Genomic DNA, 27638 nt, shown 5'->3' with positions numbered 1-27638 from the left:
TGATGAACGGTTGCTGAGTGTGTTTGATGTGATTGAGGGCCTGACTACAACACACAATGGTAGTTTTCGATATTTTAGAATTGGAAAGCAGGCATTCGAGAGAAGGCATTATAGGTCTGGCTTATATTTAGATAATATACCAACAAGACCGCCAAGAACTTGAAGAATGCGCTAAACATGTGGAACCAAAATAAAGTATCTTCTTTTAAAGATCACATATCTAGTTCAGAAGTGTTTCGATGCAGAATAAATGATGACTTCCCTTCCAATTCTACTAGCATCGATACAGATCAGAATTGTCGCATGTGTCGCACGCACAAACCTTTATAAGGTTCCGTTGGTAATCGTGGAGTCGCATCTAAACATAACGCTGAAATAGCGTTACGCGAAAACTATAGCAGCTGTCAGCAGCCTTTGTTTATGTCAGGTTTTATCAAAATCCAAGATGGTGGCAGGGTGTGCTAGTTCGGACTGTGATGCTATTAGTTTTCGATAGAAATTGTGATTAAATTTAAGTTCATTATGTTGCTCAGCTGTACGCAAAAGGCAGCACCAAAGGTAGGCAATCGCGGAAAGCTGGAGTGCACGGTGGAATGTGTCGGGAAGTGGGCGAAAAATCAGTCGAAAAGTTACTACACCGACCCCTCCCAGTGCGGAAGTTCAGTGTCTCTGGTGCTGCCACCACCTTGAGGGCAAAGTGTGTCGATTATTGGTCACTTTTCTACCACAGCTGCAGCAAATGCGTAATATCTTGCGCATACCCCGCTGCTGATAAGCGTAATCAGCGTGATGGTGATTGGAAGAAACGGGCTGATTCATCGGTGATGATTTGTGGTAACACACACACACTGAGTGAATTTCATCGATCGAATCACATTCTCGGTGTGGGTATCGATTTTTCACTTGACGGGTTTCTTCTTCGCCCGGTTGGCGTCGTAGCAGTGACGGCGTTCGGGAACGATTTCTGTAAACACCGGGAGTGGTGCGTACTGCGTCAGCGCGAATTTTTCTTCCCGTTTGTTGTGCTACGGCCATTCTCGACATACAGATCCGTCTACACCACCATCTCCAAGACATAACAAACGGCGAGAGGGGGTAACTTTCTCCTCCTTTCGGTTGCCGGGAAATGCCTGCGTGCGCTTGCCTGCAGGAATTTCACCATCAGCTGATCGTAAATAGTTTCGTAGCAAGCGTGGTTTGTTTACATTTTTTTCCACGCTATGCGTCTGACGTTGTACGTAGTCTAGACGTGTTGTGTTGATCGATTTGTGTGTTGCGCTTTTTGCTGTGTTCGAGTGTTGCTTTTTTATTGCGCGAACGAGCGCGATGAATTAAAGAGTCGGTAATGAAATAGTTGTTGTGTTTCTTCACTCGCGATAGTGGGGAGGAATATGTTGACATCTTTGACCTATACCACCGCAATGAGTGTTAAGCTAGAGCGTTAAGCGGCGTTTTTGTTGGTGAAATGAACAGCTTTATCGTCTGTTGGGACAAACATCATAATAAAGTTTATTGCTTCTGCTGGTATCATTTAACATGTTTCTCTGCTATTTCTAAATACATTATTCTTTGTGTGGTTACTTTCAGGATATTTTTTGTGTCGGGGTTTTAATCAACTAATTTGTGCCCCGGGTTCGGGTGCTTAACGCAACGAAAAAGGAACCAACCAACCAACCAACACTAAAGCAAAATGAGTTACGAAGTGACGGAAGAGCCGGCCTTTAACGGCGACGATCTGATGAGCATGGGTCAGTTCAACATGACCCAGCCGCTCGAGGACATGAAGCTGGACAAGAACATGGTCTGGCTGTTGGTGTCGCTGCTCTCCTCGATCGTGTGGATGGTCTACATTACGTTCTACAACTCGCGGCTGTTCGGCTGCATCATCACCAAGCTGGCCAATCGGCTTTACGTGCGTGGTGCATACTTCAAGATCGGTTCGCTGACCGTGAATCCGTTGGCCGGCAAAATCATGTTCCGTGACGTGGTGTACGTGTGTTTCGACTATACGGTGCGCGTACAGGACGGCTACTTTATATTCCGCTGGTGGCGTTCGTACGTTCCCAAGGATGTGTCGGAAGATTTGTCCCACTCCGATACGCGCCTGTCAGTGATGCTGAACGGGTTCGAGGTGCACATCTACAACCGTTCCGATCTGTACGCCCGGTTGGAGAAAACGTTCGGCCTGAAGCCGTCGGTGCTGGTGCCGACGGAAGACATGAATGCGGAGGAGATAGCCAAGTTCAAGGAACAGGTCATGAACGATGAAAATCAACGGCACATCAGCGAAGCATCGGCAAAGATTAAAAAGCCTCGGCCAGAGGCGATGACCGCAACCACGTGGCGTGATCTTATTCCGGTCATCAAGATCGACATCTGCTCAGGGCGTTTCGCGTTCGGCAATCGGCTCACACCGACGACCTTGTCGCTGTGTGTGGAAGAGGCACACTGTGTTTACAGCACGAAACCGGCAGTCTCCAAGCTGGACCACTTTATGCACTTCGTGAAGGCAAAGGTCGAGAACGCGAAGGTGCTGCTTGCACCGAGCCCCAAGTTTACCGGGATGGTGGACGAGCCACCGCGATACATGGGCGAGGGGTTCGTGGTCATGATGTCCAATTTGACGGAGCTGTACTTCTACATGGACGAGGCGGGCGTAGTGCCCGAAGAGCCGGTTACACTGACGCTCGCCAACGGAGACGTTGTGGAAGCGGCACCGCCCGTCTGGGGCATCGACATCAAATGCGGCAAGGGTACGGACTTCAGCTACGGTCCGTGGGCCGATCGGCAGCGTGACCACCTGTTCAAGTTCTTCTTCCCGCCCGACTATCAACCGATGCCGGTGACGAAACCGCCCAAACCGGGCGATCGGCGTGAAGTGCGATCGTTCGACATTAGCCTGTGCACTCTGAACGAAGCCACGATCGATGTGTTGTTTTCGAAGAACAAAGAAACGAACGCAGTGCATGTGAATATTGGTGCGGGCTCGTATCTGGAAGTGACGCTGCCGTGGATTATACTGCAGGACGGAATGGCGACCAAGGTGACTGGACAGCTGCTCCACGTAGAAGCAACCACTAGCTTGCAGTATCGCAGTCTGGCCGAGTGTGAAACGCTGCAATTTAATGTGAAGTAAGTATTATCGCGCTCGTCGCGATTAGATTCAACCTAAGGTAGTAGTGTACTTTTTTCAAGGGTTTCCGCATGTTGATGAGTGTATCGCTGCAAAGCAATTAAGTCCATTCAATCTCTTGTGGCAGGGTTTGCAAGATAAGTTTCCTTTACTAAATTTACAATATTACGCTTCTTTCCAGAGTGCATTATCCTCTGAAATGGAACGATCATCAAGAGTGGACGATTAATTTAACGGGCAGCAAGGCGACTGCGTACATCGTGTTCTCCCACAAGGAGTTCTTCCAGGATTTGATCGAAGATTGGGCATCGAAGGCACGGCCGGACATTCTCAGCTTCGTTCCGTACACTTGGAAGTTCGGAGTGATCCTGAAGGAGTTTGAGATTCTAACATTAAGCAATGAGTTCAACTGGATCGATTGCTCCAGCACCAATCAGGAAAATCACCACCTCGCATTCTGTGGCGATCTGTTCGATCTGAGCTTTTCCTTACCGTTCGACGATTTTCTGCCGGTCAAACTGCCGATTGTGTTTTGGATTCACGGCGAAGGGCTAGACCTGAGCATGTACATTCCGGAAATATCGAGCAGTCGCCCTATTCTGTTGGCGCTGGATGAAAATGCACGCATTCTGACGCGTGACGGTAGCGTCAAGAAGCGTTCCGAGCTGATCAACAAAAAGTGGCGGCGGGTTTGTCAACGAGCGGTCGGATGGATTGACTGCTGGACCGTGCCGATAGTGGCACTTTCGATCAAGTACATCTACCATCCGATGCCACCGCTGGGACCCGATCCGCAGGCCGATATAACGACGCCGGAAAAGGAGGAAATATTGCTAAGCCCAATGCGCATACCAAAGATGCGTAAATCGCCCGCTATTGCCTGGACTACGGTCGGTGACGGTGGTGCGCCACGATTCGATCCAACCAGCCTACCCCCGGACCAAGTGTCGGTGGAGCTGGAAATTGGTTCATCGGTAATGCTCGCTTATGGCGCAATTCTGCGCAACTTCATCCACCTGAAGGAGAACATTTTCGGGGAAGATCAATCGTTCACGGATATGGAAAATTCGAACAGCAAGAATGCGTCCCGAAGCAGCCCGCTGGCCGGTGGGCATGGCAAATCCGCCGGATTTTCAAAGGATGATCCATCGAAGTCACTGTCGGAAACGAGTCTCAACCCGGACGAGAAACCAAAGCGCTTCGATCCGAGGCTCTACCGTCCGCTGGAGGTTATTGTGAGCGTTACGATCCACGACCTGCAAGCCCACGTTATGAAGAATTGCAACGAAAACGACCCACCCTGTCCGATTGTACTAATCGAACGGCTCGGGTTCGAAATGAAGAAGCGGTTTTACGAAACGGAGCTCCAGGTGCTAGTAAGCCCGTCGTTTTTGATATCGTCCGATAATGCGATTCGTCCGGCAAAGGATAAACATTTACGCCAGGGCCATCTACTGCTTTCCGCCGTGCAAGTTCGAGGCCATGCGATGTTCAGCAACGAAGGAAGGCAGCTGGAAGAGGAAACGCTCGAGTACGCTTGGTTGCTAGAGGTACAGCTTGGAAAACTTTCCGGCAAGATGACGCTTTCGCAGCTGGCCAACGTTGTGACGGGTCTGGAAACGCTTGCCTTTCTCACGATGGATTCGGAGAATGAGTTGAAATCTCCGAAAACTGTACGCTACTGCCATCACGGTGTTCCGTCTAGTACGTGCCCCCATACGAAAGAGGATGCCAAGTACCGATGTCCCTCCACGGAGGACATCAAGTATCGGATGACTCGAGTAGCCGTCGATGCGGTCGATCTGTATCTGATCGAAAACGGGACCGCCATGCACACGTGGATATCACCGATCCGATTGGCCACTTGCAACTTGCATGGGCAGCAGGTCAAATCCGGCATAACGGGCCTGGTGCCTACCATACTACTGCGTCAGTTTGTCTCTACCGGTGGACACTTCAGTCAGTACAGTAGTGGCAACTCGCACAGTAACACCAACACTACCGGAAGCAGCCGTTCGGCCAAGCTACATCATCAGAACTCCACGAAGCACGTGCCGGACGATGGCTACCGTAAGTCGTCGGATGAAACCGGCCCGATCTATCGACGAACTGCGATGGACGATGGCGGACCGATGATCACGTCCACCGGGTCCGGGTCTTCGGGCGGTGTGCTGAAGTCGGGAAGGCGAGATAATGCAGTGGATCCTCCGTATCCGCAGCATCGAAAGGATTCGAAAGAACACCGGGACGATCCGTATGGTTCAATGTCGAGCAGAAAGGGTCGTGATCGGACGGACGATACGTCCATACACTATCGCCGCGATAAGGAAGACCCATACGCATCGATACACTCAGCAAGAAACAGTGGACGTGATATTGATTCGAACGAACCTTGGCTGGAGGTGGGCTGTGTATCGCTGGGACCAATTATCATAGAAGCAGCCTCAGCTCTCCCCATTCCAGAGCATTGCTTGCATCTCGTACAACACAGGTGAGTTGAAACTAGGCTGCATTTCGTGCGGGAAACGATCTCTTATCAATATCGCTTCCCATTTCAGCTACTTGAAAGTGCACGATGAAAAGAACAAGAAGCTGTGGTTCCTCTGGTCGAGTAGTACCGATCCGGTGCGATGCGGCTGCGTCGGTGGTTGTGCCTTTTTTGGTACGAATCGCAACGGACCGCGATTCTTCAAACCAAGTGCCCAAGACATCCAGGAGTTTATCAACATCGCCCGCTACCACATTCACCCGAACACGCGGGAGTACGGGTTCGGTCAGAGTTTGCTGCACGAGGGTCAACTCGTGTTCCACACGCCACCGTATAGCTTGCAGCCGGTCTCGTTGCAGGAATGCTACGAGTACATTGGAAAGCCGAACCTTCACCGCTCAGGCCATCGGCATCCTCCGGCACATGGCGGAGGAATACCTTCGGCCTGCTGCGGTACCGGTATAGGGTTGGACAGCAAGTCACCGCATCTGCCGCAAAAGCATGACACGATGCTGTCGCAGAAAAACGCTTCGGCAGAAATCTCTCCCAACAACACACTTATTCGTGGTGGCAGTGGAGGTGCGTCCGGGCCCACGGGAGGCTCATCACTCCCGGGAACAGGACCTGGCGAGCGTTCCGGCAAATCATCGCTGGAACGAGTGAAGGAAAAAGACACCGGCTCACCACACGGTTCGGACCGTGCCCGTGGACGACGATTTTCCTACACCAGTGGAAGGTAAGAATATGAAGTAGGCACCCTGTGGTGTTTGTTTTTGGTGTTCGGTTCCTTGAATTTTGTCTAGAATGTGTTAAGCTTTGCGCATTGTGGAATTTTCTTTGTTTCTTCGTAAGAAAAGGAACCTATAGAACGGATGAACCGATAGTGGTACGTTCCAGGTGAAGTCTTACCGCAAGCTATTGAAAGACTTTGTATAAAACTACCTACATTCGCTTTGCAAAGCACGCCTTATTCTTCGCATCAGCAGCGTCAACGATGCATTAATTGTTTCCTGTCTTTAACCGTAGACAAAGCACCATACCGCACGATGTACCGTACTGCCGGCTGCTGGACTCTAGCCCCAAAACCACCGCCAACAGTTCGAAGGTATCCACCCCAACGCCTAGCCGCATGGATGGAACTGAGTCCCGTTTGCTCACCCCGAAAGGATTCAAGGTGCTAAAATCTCTAGTTACTAACACGTACGCATCCGACTCGCGACTGACAGTGACTGACGACTATTTGCAGGGCGAAATGGAGGTAGACGATCATCATCCGCATTCACAGCAGACGTCCGCCCATTTGCATAACCATCATCAGCATCATCAGCACTACCAGGGACAACATCATGCACAGTATCATAATCAGCAGCAGCAGCAGCAACATCACCACCATCAGATGATGTTGGAAATGTCTCACTCTGCTCCTTCTCCCGGTCATCCACTGGCCTCCGACTCGGAACAATCGCTGGGCGGTATGGGTCTTCCCATGGGTGCCGGCATACGCCCGATGCCTTCGGATGATGTCATAATGCGCGACGTGCAGCGGACGGTGTCGCTAACGTCGGAGAATCCTTCCGAAGCATTCTTTTCGGCGGACGAGGATCTGCACGCGTCCCGCAGCTCCAGCCTCAAAGCGGGCGGTGTCGATCACCATCCTCATCCGGTGGCGATACAGAAGAAGCGCTTCGCATCGGATCTCAGCATCGTGGGACCGAACGAGCTCGAGGGGCGGCTGTCGACGCATCGAAGCGACTACGAGATCCACACGCCCGAACACAGAAGTCTTCCGATGAGACCCCAGTCGACGGCGGAGCTGGTAAGTGTTGCGGTAGCTTATACCTAGTTGGTAGATCCCCTTCTTTATTTCGTTGAGTTATTTTGTTGGTTGGGAGATTCGCGCGCACCATCCAACCTCTGCCGTTCGAGTTGAGTGTCTGCAGGTTAGGATATTGTTTAAGAAAGAGTACCAAACTCTGCCACTCAAGCGTTGCAACGCAAATTTAACAGGCCACGGCGCAGTTCCACATGCGTTCGTGTTAACAGTTTGAGTTCTAATTGAAGTTTGTTATGTTTTTTATGGCTTCTTTACATTTTCTTCGAAGAACATTCATCTAGCCTATATCGGAAAGCATTACGCTTATGTAGTAAAGCGCAAGCAGTATGTAGAATAGAACATTGAGTATCGTTTTGTTACCCCTAGCCTTCATCCCGTAGAAACTGTAGAATAATAGAATGAAATTTCACTGTGTTAAAAGCACACGGATCGCCCTGACTGTGTACAGTGGATCATGATCCTTTCAATGTGATCGCGATCGTGTTGCTTCTATCACAGTGTAAGCTGGCAACCTAGAAGCAGCCAATTGTCATGTTCTTATCTTTCTCTTCTCATGTGCTCCTTCTACCGCCACTATTAATTGAATGACTCTGTATGAACCAAAAATCGTTATCCACGTGCGCAACATTCGATGTTCCGCACCTGCATAACAATTGTTGTGGATGTGTTTAACCAAACGATCTTCTACTGTGCGCCGTGGACGGAACGATGAAACATGATGAAATGCTGTTGTTCTTTTATCGCTGCGTATTCTGCAATTAAATTAATCATCCCGTACGATTTTGTCACCAACCATACGAAAACCAAAAACCTCACTTGGCCACCTCTCATGATCGGCGCACACATACGCACACGTACGCATAAACACAAATACCACCCATTCGCATCCTTCCTTCATACCTACATGTAATCGGGCAAAACGGCAAACCGGACACTCTTGGCTGTGGTTCCTCACTGCACCGAACCTCCCCCCTCCTCACATTGGCGCGCGTGTATTGGCGTATGTTTGGCCCCTTCCGTCCACAACGATGCAACCATGATCCATGATGTGCGTTTGTATGTGGTATGTGTGTATGCACGATGTGGGTTGGTTGGTGTGCCATGATGTGTATGTGTGTGTGTGTCTGCCTGTGGCCACAATCAATCCTGCGCTCCTCCGAAAACAGAACGACGAGGAACGGCGGCTCCACGGTCTAGCGACACCGATGCGTAAGTTTAGCAACATTTCGCCCCGGCCCGAGTTCCGTCATTTTAAGCCGGTTTATGATGTGAGTAAAATTTCAATCAGGATTTCTAGCGTGACACAGTTTTTGTATTGTATTGCTTTGTTGTTGTTTTTTAACTCTTCGTGAGAGGAAAGCACGGATGCGAGGCACGTAGATGGTATGCGATGAAAAAGGAAGTGTCAAACATTAACTTAAAAGAAGAATTAAATTTTCTTCAATCATTCCTTTTTCGGAGCAGAGATGTGCACTGCCAAGCATCCACTTATTGAATTTGTATTATAATATATTTCGATATTTTTACTAAGCATCGTTTTTTTGCTTTTGACTCCATCATTCACTATCTCTTTTATCTTTCCTACCTATCCTATCGCCCATTTTGCTCAGTTTTTTTCTCTTTCCGCTTTAAGTAAGGGCTGTTGATTTGATTTTAAGTTGTTGCTAATTTCGAACCCCATTTTCCGTTCCAATTTATGTATTTTTCCTCTGTGCTTTAGTGCTACTTGTGCCAGTTCAATGGTATAGCTTTTGGATATTTTTGTTTATGTTTGTATGATTTTGGAATGAATTTTGTGTCGATCTTGCTGTGGCCAAACCTGCCGTGTTGATTCGATGGTAAATATGCCGTAGTGCCAAAACCCTGTCGCTGCATATGTTTGCATAGTTTCTTTTATATGTTACATTTATAATTCATGTTATTTATGCAATAGTTTTAACTTGCATTATTTTATTATACACAACTGACCTTTTGCAACTAAACCACTTGTTCCGTGTGCCCTTTGTGTGCTGTTTGGCATCATAGTAATAGCACTAATTATGATTGCCTATTTGCTATAGTGAATGTGAAGGTAACTTTCGTAGCACTTTTCCGTAGCAACAATCTTGCGAATCAATTTTATTCATTTTTACAGAAGTTTACGTTGGTTCATTGATGCCGTATTAGGCTAATTTCGTTTCCATATTTCGATCCAACTTCAACAGGTTGATCCACAAGACTCGTCGGAATCACATTCGCTCTCTTCAAGTTCGTTCATATCGGCGCTCTCATCACAGGAGGACATCACGCTGGTGAACTTGCACATGCAAATCAATCGGCCGATCGTCGACTCACCATTACTGATGGCTAGCTACGTGACGCATCTGACACAGTTGCGCTGCTCCAACTGGTCCCACTGTTCCATGCCGATGGGTGCCGACTCATTCTCCATGCCACTGTTTCAGCAAAACGAGGACGGCGGGCTGGTGTACATCGGCGGCAAGCTTATACCGCACTTTGACACGTACACCAACTGCCGTGAGGTGAAGATCGTTTCCCGGTACGATGTTCCGTCGGCGGGAAGTGGCACCAGTGGCGGTCTCTCGGGTGCGGCCGGATTCTCAACCCTGCCCAAACCTCATCCATGGGACCCGAGCGTACTGGTGCGCAGCAGCTTCGACAAGCAGGAGAGCAAGGAAGGCGAAAACGAGTTCCTCAGCTCGCAAGGGGAGATAGCGACACGCAACTCAATCGTGGTTCGTTTCAAGGGACAGGTGGACGTTATGCTGACCCCACTCCTGCTGGAAGGATTGCAAAGGTAAGCCGGTCAATGGTAATCTTTATTTCCTAAATTGTATCTGTTGGGCGTTTACGGCGCACCAATGGACGGAAGGAGAAGGTGGATGTGTGAAACGGTTCCAAACGAGGAAAACTTTCATCGAGTGAAGTGGCATCAATACTATCGGATGTTTGAGCAGGATCGTGTGGAAGGTTGTTGTAGTATCGATTCACCTCTTGTGGATTCTTTTGCCGAATACTGGAGAGTGACATATGTCCTAACATTTGGGCATATTGAGTAAACGTTTTGTTCTGACGATACTTTGCCCTTAGAAAACGTATCCGCTTCAAAGTATGCGATTTGGTGTCTGTTTCTTCGGACGATAATGCTGGCCCTGGACGTTCATCGTCGAAAGTGCGCTCTGGATGATCAGGATAACTGAAGGAATCGGTATTTTCTTCCATTGGAGGGTTGGTTATTTGTCCTACGAGCTCACCTTCTCTTCCATATCTGCGATCGACAAGCTGCGATCGGCGAAAGGCATGGCTATTTTGATTGTTTTGTTCCGCAGCTTCTGTTGCAATTTTGCCCGGCAAAAGATCAGCATTGAAGTTGTGTAGCCGTTCCCACAAGGATTGTGAACTTTGTTCATCGGCGATGGTTTTCAGCTTTTCCACAATTTCTATGACTTCCTTTTCTGAAGGTTTCTTCGGGAAATTCGCTTTGTTTGAATAGCTGCCTTGGTTGATAAAGATTGCAAATAAAATAACCAAATATTTGCAAAATTTCATCGTTACGATTACGAGAATAGTGTCTGTGTGGATTCAAACTGAGCATTGGATACTTTGATTTGAAAACAGCTCTCTGTTGCCCTGATTCTCTCTTAAATCACTCTGATTTTACTGACGATTTCCTTTACCACTGATCTCTCTTCTAGAATGATCGAATCGCTAACTCCCACTCTGTCGACATTACACCCTCTGACCGTGGTGAACGACATTCATGCGTCATGCGTGCGGAAAGTCGAAGCCGTCAACATATTGAAGCGCGATCAATCGCTAAGCTACTGGTCGCAGGTGCACTCGAACTCGAAACGATCAACTGCCGAGCGCAATCTCCAAGGCCCCGGCGGACCAGTCCTGACGGACGTGTACGAGGAAAGCATATCAACTCAGGTGCAAGGGTTGATCGTATTGCCGAAGATCAATGTTACCCTCATTCAGAGCTCGGTGGTTGAGGAAGTGATCTCGTTCGCTGCACTAGACAACGTACAGGAGCTGAGCTGCGCGTCCCTGTTGGCCGTATGCTTCGAGGGAGTATCGACCCGGTTCCATCTGGGCAAAACAACGAAAGCATCTATGCACACAGTCTACACGCAGCCGACTGTCCGTTCAGGTGGACTGAAGAAAAGTGGTCTTATTCGAGGCACTCGGGCACTGTTGGCCCATCTTTCTTCGCAGACCCGTCCGGATAATGTGCCCGGTGAACCGATCCTGTTGGAAACCTCGGAAAAGCAGCTAGAGGAGCTGATCATTACACTCGACATTGGGAAGGCCCATGCGCAACTGCGCCGGCTGAAGAATGAATCGGCCAATCTGCCCGAATCGCAGATCGTTATTACGGCGATACCAGCCCATCGCAGCCGCGCGATGTTCGACTGCACACGAATGCCAGACGAATCGTCAGCAGCCACCATGGAAGCCACTACGTCCGGAGGGCTGGGTTACATCATGTTTGAGGGCGGATTAGAAGGCGTTAGCGTTAAAATCGTGAAACGGTCGCAGTTTGAAAAGTCCGAAAATGCGGAAGAATCGCTTAAACCCGAGCCTGAGTCCATGCCCACCGCGACCGTACACTCGGAAGCAAACCAAAGCAGCGTCACACTGAACAATCCACTCAACTTGGTCACGTTGCTGAACGAAGCTGGCGGTAACATGGCAGCGGAGGCGCTGGCAAAGTTTGGAATGAAAAAGCCCGGCACACCGAAATCGGCCGGAGGCAGTGGCAAGGAACGTTCGTCGTTGTTTGACATCAAATCGAAGGATAAGGTTACAACCACCACAACCACCACCACTACTACCACAACCACAATCATCGGGGATGGTGGAAAATCGTTCAAAACGACCATTGTGCCCGACGAGCTAGATGCTGCAACGATGCGCGGATCTTTCGTCAATGATGTTTCGCAACCTGCAGCAGCTCATTCGGCCCAGATTCCCAAGACGACAGGCACTTCCATGCAAGGAGCACAGGGTACACCCAGCGTTGGAGGCTCTAATGCTGGCCAGTCATACGCAAACGCTACCACGAACGACTCTGGGTCAAAAGCAGATGCATCGGCTACAAAAGGAGGTGCGAATAGTGGCTGTAACACTTCTGCCGGTACCGTTGCCCCATGCAGTAATGATAACGGCAAAACGTCTTCGTGTGTGATCGACTTCAAAACGGTATGGTTCAACTTCGCCGCACCGCCACGGGCGCCCATCACCCGGAAGATTGACTATACACGTTTGGATTGGAATTTGCTAAGTACGGCTTCCCCGGCTATCACGGCATGGATGAATCCGTGCAATCGATTCGCCATTAAGGTGGTTGCACTCATGAAAGCGATGTACATTCGGCGGACCGCAGTAACAGTGGCGCTTATGGCCGATGCATGGGAACGGCCATCGCTTCATCGGCCAGTGAAGAGCCGCTACGGTGGCAAATTTACGCCCCTCGCTAAAACGCTCCAGGAAGATCCAAGCTGTCAGCTGTGTACGGTTCTGCAGAAATTCGTGCTCGACGAAACGGCGGCCAAGATTGAGTGCATACTCAAGCAGCAGTATCTTCCACTGTTAAGCACGATGCGACAGGTTAGAATGCACTACCGTTAATACGAAAGAACGTTTGTAACTAAAAGGTTAATATTGCTTTCCAGGCTGTCATCGTTTTGAGTCGGCAATGGAAAAACGTCCTGTATAATCCGATGCTGTTTGAGCATCAGTACAAGGGGAAACTAGCCAAGCCGGTCAACGTAACGTTTGCTCTTCCGCAAGACGAGGTATGTTAAAGTGTGCACTTCATTCTATGTTGGTCGCATCTTAGATCATGCGATTATTGGTGTGATCACCGACGTTCTTCTTGTACAGTACGAAAGGATTCATTTGCAAAGATTCGTCATATTGTCGATACGTGAACACTATTGTCAATCATACGTTTCTTAGATATCAAACAGAGTTCAAATTGGGGTTAGATATCACTTTTTTGTCCCTTGACACTACCACCTGATTTCCCCGACCACCTCCCGACCACCCCTCTCTGTTCAAGCAACAAGCACACCAACAGCATTCCACTGTCATATTCATTGGGAGCATTCACGCATTCATGCATCCTGGTTCATCCTGCACTCGGCAGATAGTTTTCCAAGTAGTGTAACCAACATTAAATTGGTTCGCTTAATCAACAATTTTGTAAACCGTCTACAACCACTAGCACTACTTCATACACTAAATGCTTTCCTTTTGCAGCGTTACAAACCTATTTGGGGTAAGTGATAGAGAATTACGAGCAGTGGCATACATGATTTGTGCAACGCAAACAGATACCAACACAGACATAATAACTCACACTACTATATACCAAAAAAAAAAACAGATACAGATTTGTGTTGTGTGGTAATAGAAGGTCTCTCTGTATAGATTTGTTTTCAACAACGTATAGGGAATCGCATTTTATTTGCCCTGTTGGCCCTGTCTGGTGATTGTTTCATAGGGTTTAACTGTGCTTATGCGGATATCGTTTTATGTGTGCGCTTTTTGGGTACAGAAAGATGTACAGGTGATTTCGCTATGCAAAAATAGAAACGCTGTGGAAGCTTTATACATCGGCGGATTAGATTTGTTGAAAAGGAAGTGTTTTCACAAAACCAGTGTGTATGTTTCAGATCTGTGGTGTGGTTTCGTATATACTTAATTGTAAAACGTGTTATTCGTATCACTAATCCATGTCATATCATCAAAAAAGGGCAGTTGGTTAATGTTGCTAATGAACGCCTATCGATCCCGAGACAATGAATCCCTCCATAACAAAACTTCCTTCGGAGTTCCCTTTGTCCACCTTTTCTCCTTTCTATCTGACCTTCTTAAGTGAATCAAACACGTTTTCATACCCAATCGGAACGGTTGGACGTTTGTTTTTGAACACCACGTTTTTTATCGTAGGACGCCGAGGATACGGATGATATCGATACGGATAACTACCCCGTTGGGGTGCGCGAAAACCATCCGCTGCTCGGCGAGGAAAACGAACACACGATGCTGCTCGGCCAGTGCATCCAACCGCAGCACCAGCAGCGTCAGCAGTCAGCCGCCTCGGCGACGTCCACGGCGCCCACCCAACATACCGGCGGCGGTCAGCAGCAGCAGCATTCAACGCATCATGGTAAATCCAATCTCTTCCTAACAGTGTCCAGACGTATTCGCCCAATCCTCTATCTCTCTCCCTTTCCCTCTTGTGGGTTAACGCATCTACCCACACCCCTGGCATCCTTGTATCCCCGATTATGCTTTTCCTTCCCTTGGGTACTCTCTTTGGCATCTTGTCTAATCTCATCCTGCACAGAGAACTGGTTTTATTGTGGTGTACTTAATTTCCTTCCCTTTCCTTTCCCTCACTAAACGAGTGTTTGTGTTGCTTTCCAGTGCATGTGTGCTTTATTAGTTGAATTTTAGCTCTAGCCTCTTGTATTTGTGCGTGCGTGTGTGTGTGTTTGTATTAATGAAAACAACTTTGTACTCGTGCTCATTTGTTAACTAACCACTAACACGCGAAAAGAACAGATAAACACTAACTAAACACACAACAACACACATGAATGAAACTAGCAGTGTAGTCACTTTGGTATTTTACAAAAACAAAACCGTAGCTGAAATTTTGCTTCTCCTTTTCTCCTCCAATTTCTTATTTCGATTCCTTTAATGCTCTCCACCACAAAAAATGCAACCTAAAAAACATAACAATAATTTAAAAAAAAAACACCGTACAACCGTACCAATCCGCAACCCGTAATCGCGCTACTACGCCATAATATTACTACCCGCGCTTGCGCGCAGTAATCAAAATGCCCGATGAACCGCCGATCCCGTCCGCGGCGGCAGTGCACATGGCCGCCGCCAAGCTGGGCGATTCCCTTAATACCTCTCCCAGTACCACTAACAACTCGCACAACAAGCTGCGGAAGAAATCGTCGGTAAAAAGTTTCATTCCACCGGCAGCGCCACCGTCGCGTGCTAGCATACAGATGTTCCCGATCATCTTCGACAAGCAGGACCCCGTCGGGGTGGAGTACGGCGCACTGCGCGAAGGCTCCGCCCCGTCCGTGTGCAGCTCGTCCGACTCGATGGACAAGCCATGGACACCGCCAGCGAACCACAAGGAGGATCTGTACTCGTGGATGGCAAAGCAGCAGAGCGAAAGTACGAAACAGCGGGAGAAGGATAAATCGACTGTAAGTGTTAGGTGGTTGCCCATTGATTTGTCGGAAATTCGCCGAAACTAAACGACCGCTTCTCTTCCTATCCTGCAGCAAAACAATCGACCAGCATCGCAGAACCGACCGGCAATCCATTCGGTGAAGTACATGCAGGATAACAATCGGATTCTCGATGCACATCTTATCTTCGAGCCGATGCTGACTTGCCTCGGCGTGATGCCCCAGCAGATGATCAACAATGTGTCGAGCAAGGACGTTTCTTCGTTGGAAAGTTTGGGAACGAACCTTTCGCTCGTGTGCTCGTTCGATACGATTCGCATCGACATTGTTGTGAGTGAGGCAGGCGATAGCAAAAAGCCGCCGAAGCAGAAGGATCCCAAAAAGCGTGGAAACGGCAAGTTCACAATTATCATGCCGGGCGAGCAGCCGGCCTTCCTGTGCGAGCAGGTCGGTGTTGAGCTGGAAGTGCTGAAGATGACGGACGGGTTCCCGGACGACACCAAGCCGGCCATGCTGTACGTTTCTCGTGGTCAGCTGAAAAAGCACACCAGCACAGTAATCAACTTCAGCCTGAACGTGCGCTACATCTCGCAGCAAGTCAACATGCCACTGTTGCGTTTGCTACATCAAATCACGAACATGTACCAAAACGTGAAAGACGCTCAGAATGAGTTGCGTGAGTCGCATCCAGAAAATGGGGGCAAACGCAGCGCACCGCTCAAGGACGAGTCAAGCCTTGCGTCGGAGATCAACGATCCGACGCTGATGGGATCGCTCAACGAGCCGCTCATGGCACATATCGAAACGTCCGGCATTTTCGACTACACCGATGAGCGGTACGACAAATTCAACGAAGATATCTCCACGATGCGCCACGAGCTGCGCCATTCGATTAGTCGTAGCAAAATGCCAACACTTGGACCGTTGATTCCGCTGACACCGTCTCCGAACTCTCGCAACCGGCCGCATAGCTTTGCCCAGAAGCTGCGCAGCACGAGCAAAACGGTGAAGGGAAAGCTTGGCTACACGAATCTGAATGAAACGATCAACACACCAATCAAGATGAGTCCCACGACGGCCGGATATTCCTTTGCCGAGGCGCACTCGAAGCAATCGCTTGAAACCAAAAATTCGCTCACGGGTGGTCTTTCGAGCACGTTCGGAGGTAATGAGAGATGATGCGCAGTGTTTATTGGGATCTAGTGTTTCTGATAATCTTTGTTTCTACAGATTTTACCGCACCGTTTGATCGATCAACTTTCACGGGACCGATACACAGCATCCTGGACACACCGAAGTGCTGGAAAACGGTTTACCATTTACTGGATCTGTACTCCGCTATGCCGGAAACGAAAACGATTGCTCATCGGTAAGAAACACGCCTTTCTAGCGGTACAATTTCAGTCGAAAGTCATGTATTATTCTTTCCCTCTGCAGTGTTTCTATTTCACCCGATGCGGTTGAGCAGATTAAGGCGCGAAAGTATAACTTGCTGCACGAAAGTAAAACCCTGCGCGACGAGGAGGAGTTCATTGGTGGACATGGCGCTGGCGGGACTGGCGCTGTGAAGGACGTCGGTGTAATAACGCAGGAGCGAACCCGGCTGGTTGTGTTCGGTGTAGCGAAGATACACCGCACCAGACTGCTGGCGTCGTTGAGCGGCTTAAAGCTGGAAGCGGAAATAACGGCTCTACACAGCAGTACGACTTGGCGCAAAAAATCACGTCCAGCATCGCTCGAGTGTTCACTGACGGGACAAGTCGGCAGAGCGATGATAGTGTTGCTGGAAGGAGCGCAACCAAATCAGCAGTAAGTTTTCAAATCTATTTTATCGATATTCATCGATTGTAACGCGATTTTTCTCATTTTTCCCATACTTTCAGGACTGTGGTGAAAGTGTCGATTGGCAAAAGTCAAACCCTGTACTCCAGCATAACACGTCGTGGAAAGGACAAAAACAATGGCTTGCTTTCGATTGGTATTGTAAACGTGGACATTCCACAGCACCCGGTCGCTCTGCACGGTATGATGACGAGAAGCTCGAAACAGATCTCGTCAACGCTCCAGGAGCTACGAGTGACACGTACATCCGCCCGTCTCACGCGTCAGAACGAGGAACCAGAATCGCCGCTGCATCACCATAACCATCAGCGCGATACACGCGACAAGGCAACGCCCTCGGCCACGACCAGCCAGCGCAAGCACAGTACCGCCACAATACGAACGATGACCGGTGCGACGGCAGCTGCCGGCAGCAATCCGAGCGGACTGCTGCAACCACTGGTTATGCAGTTTAACATCATACTGCAAAGCTTGTCGATCAGTGCGGCGCTGTTGCCGTCGCTACAGGCGCAGTACAAAATGGACCACGTCACATCGACGGGCGTAACGGGTGGCAAGGCGAAGTTTACCATCGATCTGCCGAACCATTCGCTCAGCTTTACGACCAAAATTCAAACGACGGAGACAAACCTTCCGTCGGAAGCGTGCATTGCACTGCCACCGGTGCACGTTAGTGCCGAGTACGTGCCGGAAAGCACCACCGAGGAGCACCCAATCGATGGAGAAAAAATCGATGAAGAAAAAATCGAAGGAGAAAAAATCGTATTGCGGCAGGGTGGATATCTTGCTGCATCGGCTGAAATTGGCGTATTCGAGCGCTGTCTCACAACTGATCTGCTGAACCACCTGGTGTTTGTGCAGAAAGTGTTCATGAAGGAGGTCAATGAGGTGGTGCAGAAGGTGTACGGGGGCGAAAAGCCGGTACCGCTGTGGCTGGAGGATTCGGAAGACAATGGATCAACGATCAAGCGCATTCTGTTTTCGCTAAACATACGTGTGAAGCGCATTCAACTCACCGCAACGACACCGTGCTCGTCTGCGGTACGCTTTGAAACGGGTCAGCTGGAATTGCATCTTTCAAACCGCGTTAAAAACATCGCAGATGCTTCCAACACAAAGCTGTTCGGTAGGGCGCAGATCGATCTCAACCTTTCCCTGGGCCAGATTATCAAAAACATCATCTTCGACGAGGCGGAACCAGAGTTCCAGCAGCATGCGTTTTTCAACACCACCATCGGGTTGAGGAATGCGTTCCAGAACGAGATGCTCAATGACGACAAAGAGCTGGTGCTGATCACACTGAAGAGACCGTTGATTTATGTACAGCCGATAGCCGTCGATAAGGCGATACTGGTATGGCTGAACTACAAAAACGCGTATGAGTATTGGACGGAAAAGCGAGCAAACCTTAACAAGGAGGTCCTCATGGCAACGCAGCAGGTGCTGGAGAAGGTGCCGTTCGGGCAGATCAGCCACCATTTGGCAACCACCGCGAACCTGTCCACCCTATTCCTACAGCTGACGGTTGAAGACATGGGAATCTGCTTGCCGCTGAACCAGCCTCCACAAATCTGGGGCAACCGCTCGGTACAGGATTTCGAGCAGAAGGGAGCGGTAGTGATAACGCTCGAGAACACCATCATTTCAGCCTGCAGTTCCGGTTCGCTCGTATCGAAAGGACGCTTTGCTGGTTTGTGCTTACGGTTTGCAGAAGATTTCGATTCGTCGCTCGATGAGTGGAAGCCCAACATGAACGATGCAAGCATTATGAATCTGTGCGTCGTGTCTGAAGGAACGTATGAGGTGTGCTCGCGAACAGTTGCCGCAAAACATCCAGACAATGCGAAATGGTTCCTGAACGTAAAGTGGCAGATGGAAGGCGTAGATATACATCTCGACGTTAACATTGGCAAGCAACTGTCAGCCCTTGGGCACACGCTAACGATGCTTACCGGCTCGGAGGATGACGAACCGATCTCGTCCGATACGCCGGACAGTGACGATATCGATGCTTCCGGCCATCCCGGTGGAAAGGATTCCAAGTCACGCAAATCGGTCGATTCGCTACCGTCCTTCCTGTTTGACACTACGCTGGATCCAAAGAAGCGATCACTGCTGATGGAGAACGAAATCAATGAGCAAACAAAGATTGTTAACGATTTCCGTACTCTTGGTGCGTCGGTGAAAACAATCGAGAATGAAGAACGCCGGCTGCAGGAGCTGCAAGCCGTGTACTACAAATACTTCCGTCGAGATATGATTCAGGTGAGTAGGGAATATGTAATTTTGTATTTAACTGTACATCATTATTGTGGCATGTAAAGGTGATATGGTGTTGTTTTACGAAGTGAATTTATAGTGAGGTTATGTTCAGCTTTAGACGATGTTTGTTATTTGTACGGGATACAAACGATCGAAGAACTCTTTGCGTTTTCTTCCTGTACCACAAGCTAATCAAAGAGTGCAAAGATTTTTAGCCAAATTCGCACAAATATTTTCAATAGCTTGTTGGTTGGTTGGTCCAGGAATCCTAGTACTTTCGGCAAAGAATCCAAATTTAAAACGTTTTCAATCAAATCAACAAACGAAAAGACGGTCAAGAGCAAACACATTCAGGTGCAATGCCGGCTGTAAAAATCGTGTTGAAATTGCTTTGTCAAAACGTCGACAGTGGGCACCAGTGTCAGGTGAATCTTAGGCGTTCAATTTACGAAATTGACTCGGAAATTGAAGAAATTAAGCTTCCCTTACAAGCGATCGTAAAGCTGAAACGTATCCATCAGCCACAAGATTTGCAATCATCCTCGATGCTTCCAATGCACCAACAGGCTCAGCTTAGTCTACCCGTCATGTCGAAGGTTGCTCTAATGGAGCAGAGAGAAGCGTACGGCTATGACGGGAGAGGTTCGAGAAGGTTCGATGACGATGGACGTAGATCGACCACGATAAGAGTTCGCAAATCAAGTGTCAAAGATGGTGTCGTCAAAAAAAGTCGGTCGCAAGAGGAATTAAAAGAAATAAAAGCTATGTTGTTGGAAGTGAAGGAAAAACTGATGGCCAAAGGCAGTGCATCCGGCTCATTGGTTGACGAAGAACCGCCAGTTGTTGAAAAGGACAAATGGTTTACAAATTCGGTAGTGCGAAGGCTTAGCGAAGGTCTGAAGGAAATTAACGCCACAGAGAAAACCAACTGTCCATTCGTGCAGTACGTTCTGGCGAAGGAAGATGCTCCAGAGGGCAACATCGACACGAGCCTGCCACTATCTTCGATTATTGGCTCGTACTCGTTGGCGTATAAGCATGGCACCCCTACTGAGTCGGCAGGCAGAGCGGATCGTCGTTCAACTGCTATCGCTCGCGAGCACATCATGTCGTCCGAAAGTGAATATCCGAAAAGTACACGCGAAGATACCGATACTTCGACAATTCGGATGGGTATCTTGAGCAATGAAAGCGATGCGAAATACTCCTTGCAAACCTGTCCAGAACATCGGGCATATTCTATAGAACCATGTCCAAACGATGGTTCTTGTGCGACAAAAGAAGAAGAAGAATAGAATAAAACATTTTTTTCAATTGTTGCATTTAATTTTAAATTTCTTGTTGTACACTTCATTTCCAGGGGCAGAGTCGCTAGACCTGTAATAGAGATCTCAAATGCAACTGACTTATCTTTGTTTCTTACAGAAATGGAAGCGCCCTGCCATGCGAAAGCCCATGTTGAAGGCTGCTAACCGTTCCCGCTCTTTCGTCGCTCCTTCGCCAACCAGAGAGGATCTGATCGATGCAGGCTGCATCGATGGACCGGGTGGGCATGCGGGTACAGGTGGTGGCTGTGGAACGAGCAGCGTAATGGATGCTTTCACCGGCAGCGAAGACATGAGCAGCCTGCAAGAATCACCCAACTCAGGCCCATCGCGAACCGCTTCGCTCAGGGTAAAGATTCCACCCAACTCCTCACGGGTAACGTTCAGCGAAACGATGCGTCAGTCTTCATTGCCGAGCGCCGACTCGGATGTGGCTGGCTATTCCGATTCTGGGCTTGATTGGCCGCGATACGATTCAAGTTCGGTCACATCGGACGTGCCCCACCTGCTCGAGATCGATGGAGAGCATGTTGAGCTGCGTAAGAAGAGCCCCAGCCATCCGCAGAAGCAGCAGGAACCTAACATAGATTTCGAGCTAGACATTAAGGTATTGGTCAATTCGGGCAAATGCGTTCTGCATACCAAAGATATCCACGACGAACGGCTCTCATCGACAATGGGAGGCGGCAATAGCAATAACGCAAGTACTAACGCTGCAATGGCGGGCAATAACAACAGCTCCATGGCCGGCAAACATCACAAGCGCGAGAGAAGCACCGGTGGAGCAACGGACTGGGGTAGTCCTGTGCCGCCGCGTCGCAATAAGGATAAATCGCGCCTGAAGTACAACACTACACCCTACACGGCTTTGGTGGATTTGACTATATTTCACATTCCTGGTCTGGACGTAAAGCTGCAGTATCAATCGAAGACGGTGGGAGGAGACGATGCTTCTCCGCGACTAAGCACCGCGGATCCGTTCGGTATCCCACGCAAGCTAGCGTCAAAGCGAGCCACCCTGTTTGCTTGGATGACGCTGCAAAGCATCCCCGAAGAGACCATCATTTCTCCACACATTCTAGAATTTCTGGAGCAAACGTTAGAGCCGATACCTTCAAACAAGGGAGCGGGAGGATCGTCCGGAATGGGAGGAGGTAGCAGTGTCGGCGGTGCTAGCGCCGTTAATGGTGGTGGTGTGACCGCGGCCGGCGGAGGACCTTCAAATCCAGTGAATCTGCAAATGCTGGAACATAATTACGCCGCCGTGTACGCAAGCTTCCCCGTAGATGTGGTGGTTTACTTCCACATGCAACCGTCGACGTTCCGCTTTTCATGTCTTCCGGTATCGCGCGTTGAGTGTATGCTGCAACTACCCAGCTTGGACATCATCTTCAGTTCCAATCGACAGGACGACGATTCGGCCGGAGGTAACACTTCTTCTCAGATGGGTGAACCGACGACAATCCCTGGCGCGGACGGCAAGGTAGCGGGCGGGCTAAGTGTGACCGGGTGTCTGGCAGACTTTAACGTGTACATTTTCCACCCGTACGGTGGTAAGAAGAGCAACTTGAAAGAGGCCCACCAATTCTCGCCGCTTGCTGACAGTGAGCGGAAGGATTCGCTCAGCATTAACGTTGAGTTTGTGAAGTTCCACATAACGCGCTCGAAAAAGATAAACATTATCGAAACGAACCTGACGTCTCGCAAACACTCTGACCAGACGTCGAAAGCGACCATTCGCTTCTCCACAATTGTCGACATTGGGTCGGCATCGTTCAAGTACGACATGCGTCGTTTGACGGAGATTCTTGCCTTCCCGAAGGCTTGGTATAGACGCAGCATTGTACGACGCATGTTCCTGGGCGATCTGGGCATGCAGCAGCCTAGCATGTGCGATCTGGAGATACCAATCATACCAGAGGGAAGCACAGATGGCAGCGGTATCTCGAGGACGAGCGATCGGGACCCGTCGATGGATGTGGAAAGCAGACTGGGCAGTCGAGTAGGCGAGGCGCTGAATCGCGATCGTTTACGATTGAGCCTGGAAAATATCGGCATGGGGACGGCGGGTGGTGGTAGTGGGGCGAGCAGTGCATCGTCGACGGCCAGAATAAAGGATCAAAAGTCGTCCAGCCTTGACTCCACCTCGTCACCGTCGGACGTGAATCAGGTAACGTCCTGGGAAACGTTGGTGCTGTTCGCGATCAACTTCACCAAGCTTAACGTGCAGATGAACATGGGCAACGTGATGGGCAATATCGTCTGGCTAACGAAGGCTTTCCGCAGCGATGGGCGGCTAAGCATTGGCAGCACGGGTCACAAAAACATGTACATCGGCGTCGGCCTCGGTGGATCGTCACTGGATGCGAAGGGCGGTATCGTCGGAGGTACGATCGATCTGAACCGAATTGACACGTACATTCACATCCGCGAGGATCCGGGCTCCGAGCCGGATCACAAGGTCGGCATCAAGCTGATGGCACTGGAGCTGAAGTTTGACTACATGGGCACGAGCGTGCTGATGACGCGCGTCAGCTCGCTGAATGCGCAGCTGCGAGACGAGTGGAAGTTCTCCAAGGATCACGATTTCGGCAACAAGCTCCCCACCAACTACCCGGCGATCATTCTCATCCATGGCGACCTGTCCTGGGACCAGCTGCAGATGATGATTTCCAAATCGACCACCGCCGACATCCTGAAGATGTTCTACAAGCTGGAGGAGTTCTTCTCGCAGCAGTTCAAGTCGTCTAAGCGCGTGTTCTCCAGCCTGGAACCTCGGCTGGCCAATCCTTCGCTGAGGGCTAGTGTGCGGCGCCGCGAGGAGAAAAAATCACTCGGCGCAGAAGCGTCGATCCATGACGCGCGGCACCACCGACACTGGCAGCGACCGCTCAAGCAGACGAAGGGTCTGTGGCTGTCGACGCTCGGTGTGCCGCTGTCCAACATTGGCACCGTGCTGGGTGGCACGATGGAGCTGCACGGACAGAACATCTCGCTGGCCTGCTTCCATGGCATAAACTTCAAGGCCAAATCTTGGGCCCTGTTCAGTCTGAAGGAACCGTGCATTGATTTCGCGACTGAAGCGCAACACGTCGAATCGACCGAGGAGGTGCACATCATCCAAACGCTCACGTTCGGGCTGGGCATGAACACGCAACAGCCACCGCAGCATCACTCGAACGCGACCGTCGTGCGGATGTCGCGGAACGTCATCTTTCCGCCACAGTTCAAAACGCTGCACGAGTGGTTCCACTACGCGTTCGCGAACAGTGAAATCGATGGTAAGTTACGAGGCTGAAGATAAAAGGCCGAGAAAAAGTTGTGTGTGACATTTTGTCTTGCAAACTTCTTTGCAGCGGTGGATCGTTTCCCGGTGATTGAACGCGACAAGGAACACAACACCAATTCGATCGAACGGGCCCGTGGATCTGGTTCAGGCTCTGCGCCGCACCAGAAGCTACAGGATCCGAACCACAATCGCGAGGTGATCTTTGCTCTACCCAGTTTGCAATTACACTTCAAGACGGAGCATCTGCAGGGCATCTCTACACCGGACACAGCGCGTAAGTTTGCCCCCAACTTGCCTCGTGTGAGATTCCCTACCATGTAATGGTCTCCTATTTCTTATCTTCTGCCACAGAGGACAAACCAATGGTGGAGTGCAGCTTCATAACGGCGTTCGAAGATCACATCTTTGTCACCGTTGATGCGGATGCATTTTTCTTCTTACATGATCTCATTACTTCTTACCTCAGCGAGAAAGAAAAAGTGGTATGTTATCGATCACACATCATTCAAGAAACACACTTACTGACCGTTCTTATTGTTCGGATTGTAATAGCTCGGCACCATTACCACCAACCGGTCGTCGTCACCTAATCCCGTCAATGTAACGCCACCACCACCTGGCAGCGGAACACCAGCCGGCCTGTCGGTGCTAAAGTCTGCTCATGCGCTAAAGTCCAGCACCTCCAATCTGATGTCTGCCGCGGCTCCCTCCATGTCGTCGCTCGGTACGCAGGACTCGACCTCCAGCCAATCGATCGCTAATGGTGGCAGTGCGGTAGAGTTGAACGATGCCGGCAGCACCGGAATTGCTTCCGGTGGAACGGCTTCAACGCTATCCGGCACTAAGAGCGTGCCACGCGCGACAGACGACACGAAGAAAGGACCTGGAAGTACCGTGTCCAGCCCTGCCACATCCATGGGTGGGGTAGGGGGTAAGCAGGTAAATATTGTGGTAGAAAAATCGGACCTTGAATCGTTCATGCGGACCGATTGGCGACACTTTAACTGCAAAACATGGCATCTGGAACCGACTGTACGGTGAGTAGACATAGATACGGACCATCTATTGCAGAGGGGTGGCTAAATTCGACTTATTTTCAACATTACAGACTCCTTTCATGGGCTGGCAAATCGATCGAACCGTACGGCATCGACTACATTCTGAACAAGCTTGGATTTAGCCACGCGCGCACCACGATTCCCAAGTGGCTTCAGCGTGGCTTCATGGATCCGCTCGATAAGGTGGAAGCACTGCTGATGCTGCAGCTGCTTCTGATGGTAAAGGATAATGGCACATCGGACGACAAGGACTCTAGTAGAGATAAATGAAGTGTAAGTGTAAGTGCAAGGTGCTAGAGCAGGGAGCGCAAGGGCTTGGGAAAAACACAAACATTGCCCGTCCGGTGATGCGTTTTGTGGAATGTGTGGTACAATCTAATGTCTAACTATTGTTGCTTTTTTATAGCATCCAAGCTATACAAACCCGTTGCCGCGTGGCACGTATGTGCACCGGTTCAGGATTAGAACGCATTTAAACTTTCCACGTAGGGATTTGATATTTGACGTACTCTTTTTCATCCAACGAACCAAAACAGGTCCGTCGCTGTGTTGCGCGGAATCTTTACTATTTGTTTATCGTGTTTATCTCAACGTCTGCTCAACTATAACTATCCTTCTGTGTTATGCTTTGTTTTTTTTTTTGCTCGCAACCATGTGCAGCCCGTAACCGTGATCTAGTCTAAATTGGTATGTTATCTTCAGAACATACGGTTTGCTGAAACCCACCCCAACTGCTGCTATTAATGGACATGATATTCAAAGTATGGTATGGCTCTATTGAACCGTGCTTTCGATACCATTTTCCCCTCTCGGAGGGACATTACAGTTCCTGCGACGTACCCATCGATATGGCTTCTCTAATATCCTGTTTAATGAGGATAGCGAATTACACTACTCGCGTATCTGGTGCATGTAGCCTCCTCCCCCCACAAAACCAAGACATTACAATAACGAGACATAACGATCATCAATAATCGATTAATTAAACAAGAAATAAAACATGTGATGTGATCTACATAATAATATCAAGCCGATAAATAAGAACGCCGGGTTGTTGTTTTGTTTTCAGTTATAATTTCTATGTAATGTATTTTTTGTTTGGTAAATAGTTGTTAAATATTTTAAGTTGATCGTTTTGCTTGCAACGATCCATCTCGTTTGATCAACATTCAGAGCTCGGATATTTGGAGACGTAAGGAACACACTGACTGCACTTGTTGGTAAGTTTGACTTCCGACTGGCGACATTCTTTAACACGACAGCGGTACACGCTGATCAGTGTTGGTGCAGGAACTGACGGCCATCAGGGCCACATTGCGGAAGATGGACTGCTTCTGGCTCAGCATTGTTCGGCTGTGCTTGTTGGTCTGCTGATCGATCTCGAGGAAGGAGTCACTTTTACGCTTCCGCTGTTCCTGTTGCAGCTCCTGGAAGCTTGTACTATCCACGCTAGTACCGGTGTTGTTGCCGGTTAAATCGACATGAATAGAGCCGGCCGATCGGTTGTTGTTGCTGTTGCTGCTGGACAGATCGGACGATGATAGGCGCTCCGCCGCATCCATCGCAAACTCCGGTGCGGGCGAGACGGTCGGCGAGAGGGTCTTGTTGGTGCGCCGCTTGTACGGGCCGCGCTGTTTTCGCTGTGGCTTGCTAGCTTCGGCCGGCGACTTCTTCGAGTGTCCCTTCATCAGTGACTTTTGGAGCAGCTCGGCCTGCTGGTTCAGCAGATAAAGGGCCGGTGTAAGCTGATAGTCCAGATGTGCTTGTTGCTGCTGTTGAGCAAACTGCTGCTGCGCCGTCGGTCCGTGTCCGTAGGGGTATGTGTTGTAGAACATTGCGGCGGCTTCCGCGGGATAGTAGCCCATGATACCGGCGATCATTTGCTGTTGTTTTTGCGCCTGTTGCGCCTGTTGCTGCTGTTGTTGATAGTAGTACTGTTGCTGCTGCTGGTGGTATTCCGTACCATAACCGACACCGTACGTCGCACTGCCGTTTAATGCTTGGTTATACATTATCGTATAATTTGTATAAGACTCGCAGATAGAGAGAAGCAAATCGCTCGTATATCACAGGATAAAACGCTGCTAAATGGTGACTTGTTGTATCGTCGAATGATCGAGCTGAACTGTGCGGAACCGGTATGCCGTCCAGGAACTTTATACCAAAGCTACAGGTA

The 27638-nt window shown here is 49.5% G+C and overlaps 2 protein-coding genes across 7 annotated transcripts; one reads left to right on the top strand and one right to left on the bottom strand.

Annotated features, from left to right (window-relative positions):
- Window positions 1-425: 425 nt before the first annotated feature.
- LOC121598043 (transmembrane protein KIAA1109 homolog) lies at window positions 426-26488 on the top strand. 6 transcript variants are annotated; one of them, XM_041924547.1, is made up of 21 exons: window positions 426-558; window positions 1588-3132; window positions 3315-5624; window positions 5692-6357; window positions 6648-7437; window positions 8622-8723; window positions 9660-10252; window positions 11151-13068; window positions 13134-13256; window positions 14416-14635; window positions 15307-15701; window positions 15780-16851; window positions 16917-17055; window positions 17124-17495; window positions 17570-19793; window positions 21216-24396; window positions 24472-24678; window positions 24756-24886; window positions 24957-25441; window positions 25513-25735; window positions 26123-26488. In XM_041924547.1, the coding sequence occupies exons 2-20, from the start codon at window positions 1691-1693 to the stop codon at window positions 25730-25732; spliced, it is 16590 nt and encodes a 5529-aa protein (XP_041780481.1). In that variant the 5' UTR covers window positions 426-558; window positions 1588-1690; the 3' UTR covers window positions 25733-25735; window positions 26123-26488. The 6 variants fall into 6 exon arrangements, with proteins under 6 accessions (XP_041780481.1, XP_041780482.1, XP_041780485.1 ...); XM_041924548.1 differs by lacking the exon at window positions 26123-26488 and having other exon boundaries at window positions 6648-6795; window positions 6868-7437; window positions 25513-25780; XM_041924551.1 differs by lacking the exons at window positions 14416-14635; window positions 26123-26488 and adding an exon at window positions 13723-13741 and having other exon boundaries at window positions 6648-6795; window positions 6868-7437; window positions 25513-25780.
- LOC121598048 lies at window positions 10158-11050 on the bottom strand. The gene is made up of 2 exons (XM_041924565.1): window positions 10710-11050; window positions 10158-10634 (listed from the first exon to the last, which is right to left on the bottom strand). The coding sequence occupies exons 1-2, from the start codon at window positions 11002-11004 to the stop codon at window positions 10282-10284; spliced, it is 648 nt and encodes a 215-aa protein (XP_041780499.1). The 5' UTR covers window positions 11005-11050; the 3' UTR covers window positions 10158-10281.
- Window positions 26489-27638: the final 1150 nt, after the last annotated feature.

This window comes from Anopheles merus, chromosome 3R, assembly GCF_017562075.2.
Source record: "Anopheles merus strain MAF chromosome 3R, AmerM5.1, whole genome shotgun sequence".
In the NCBI taxonomy this organism is placed as follows: Eukaryota; Metazoa; Arthropoda; class Insecta; order Diptera; family Culicidae; genus Anopheles; species Anopheles merus.
Note: the sequence above shows the minus strand (reverse complement) of the source record. Positions and strands in the feature narration are given on the sequence as shown.

Excerpts from the sequence above, each read along its gene's own strand:
- LOC121598043 (XM_041924547.1), top strand. The coding sequence starts at position 1,691 with ATGAGTTACGAAGTGACGGAAGAGCCGGCCTTTAACGGCGACGATCTG. Across the intron at positions 14,636-15,306 it reads GCAGCATTCAACGCATCATG|TAATCAAAATGCCCGATGAA; the intron begins GTAAATCCAATC and ends GCTTGCGCGCAG. Across the intron at positions 15,702-15,779 it reads GGGAGAAGGATAAATCGACT|CAAAACAATCGACCAGCATC; the intron begins GTAAGTGTTAGG and ends CCTATCCTGCAG.
- LOC121598048 (XM_041924565.1), bottom strand. The coding sequence starts at position 11,004 with ATGAAATTTTGCAAATATTTGGTTATTTTATTTGCAATCTTTATCAAC. Across the intron at positions 10,635-10,709 it reads TCGCAGATATGGAAGAGAAG|AGCGCACTTTCGACGATGAA; the intron begins GTGAGCTCGTAG and ends CTGATCATCCAG.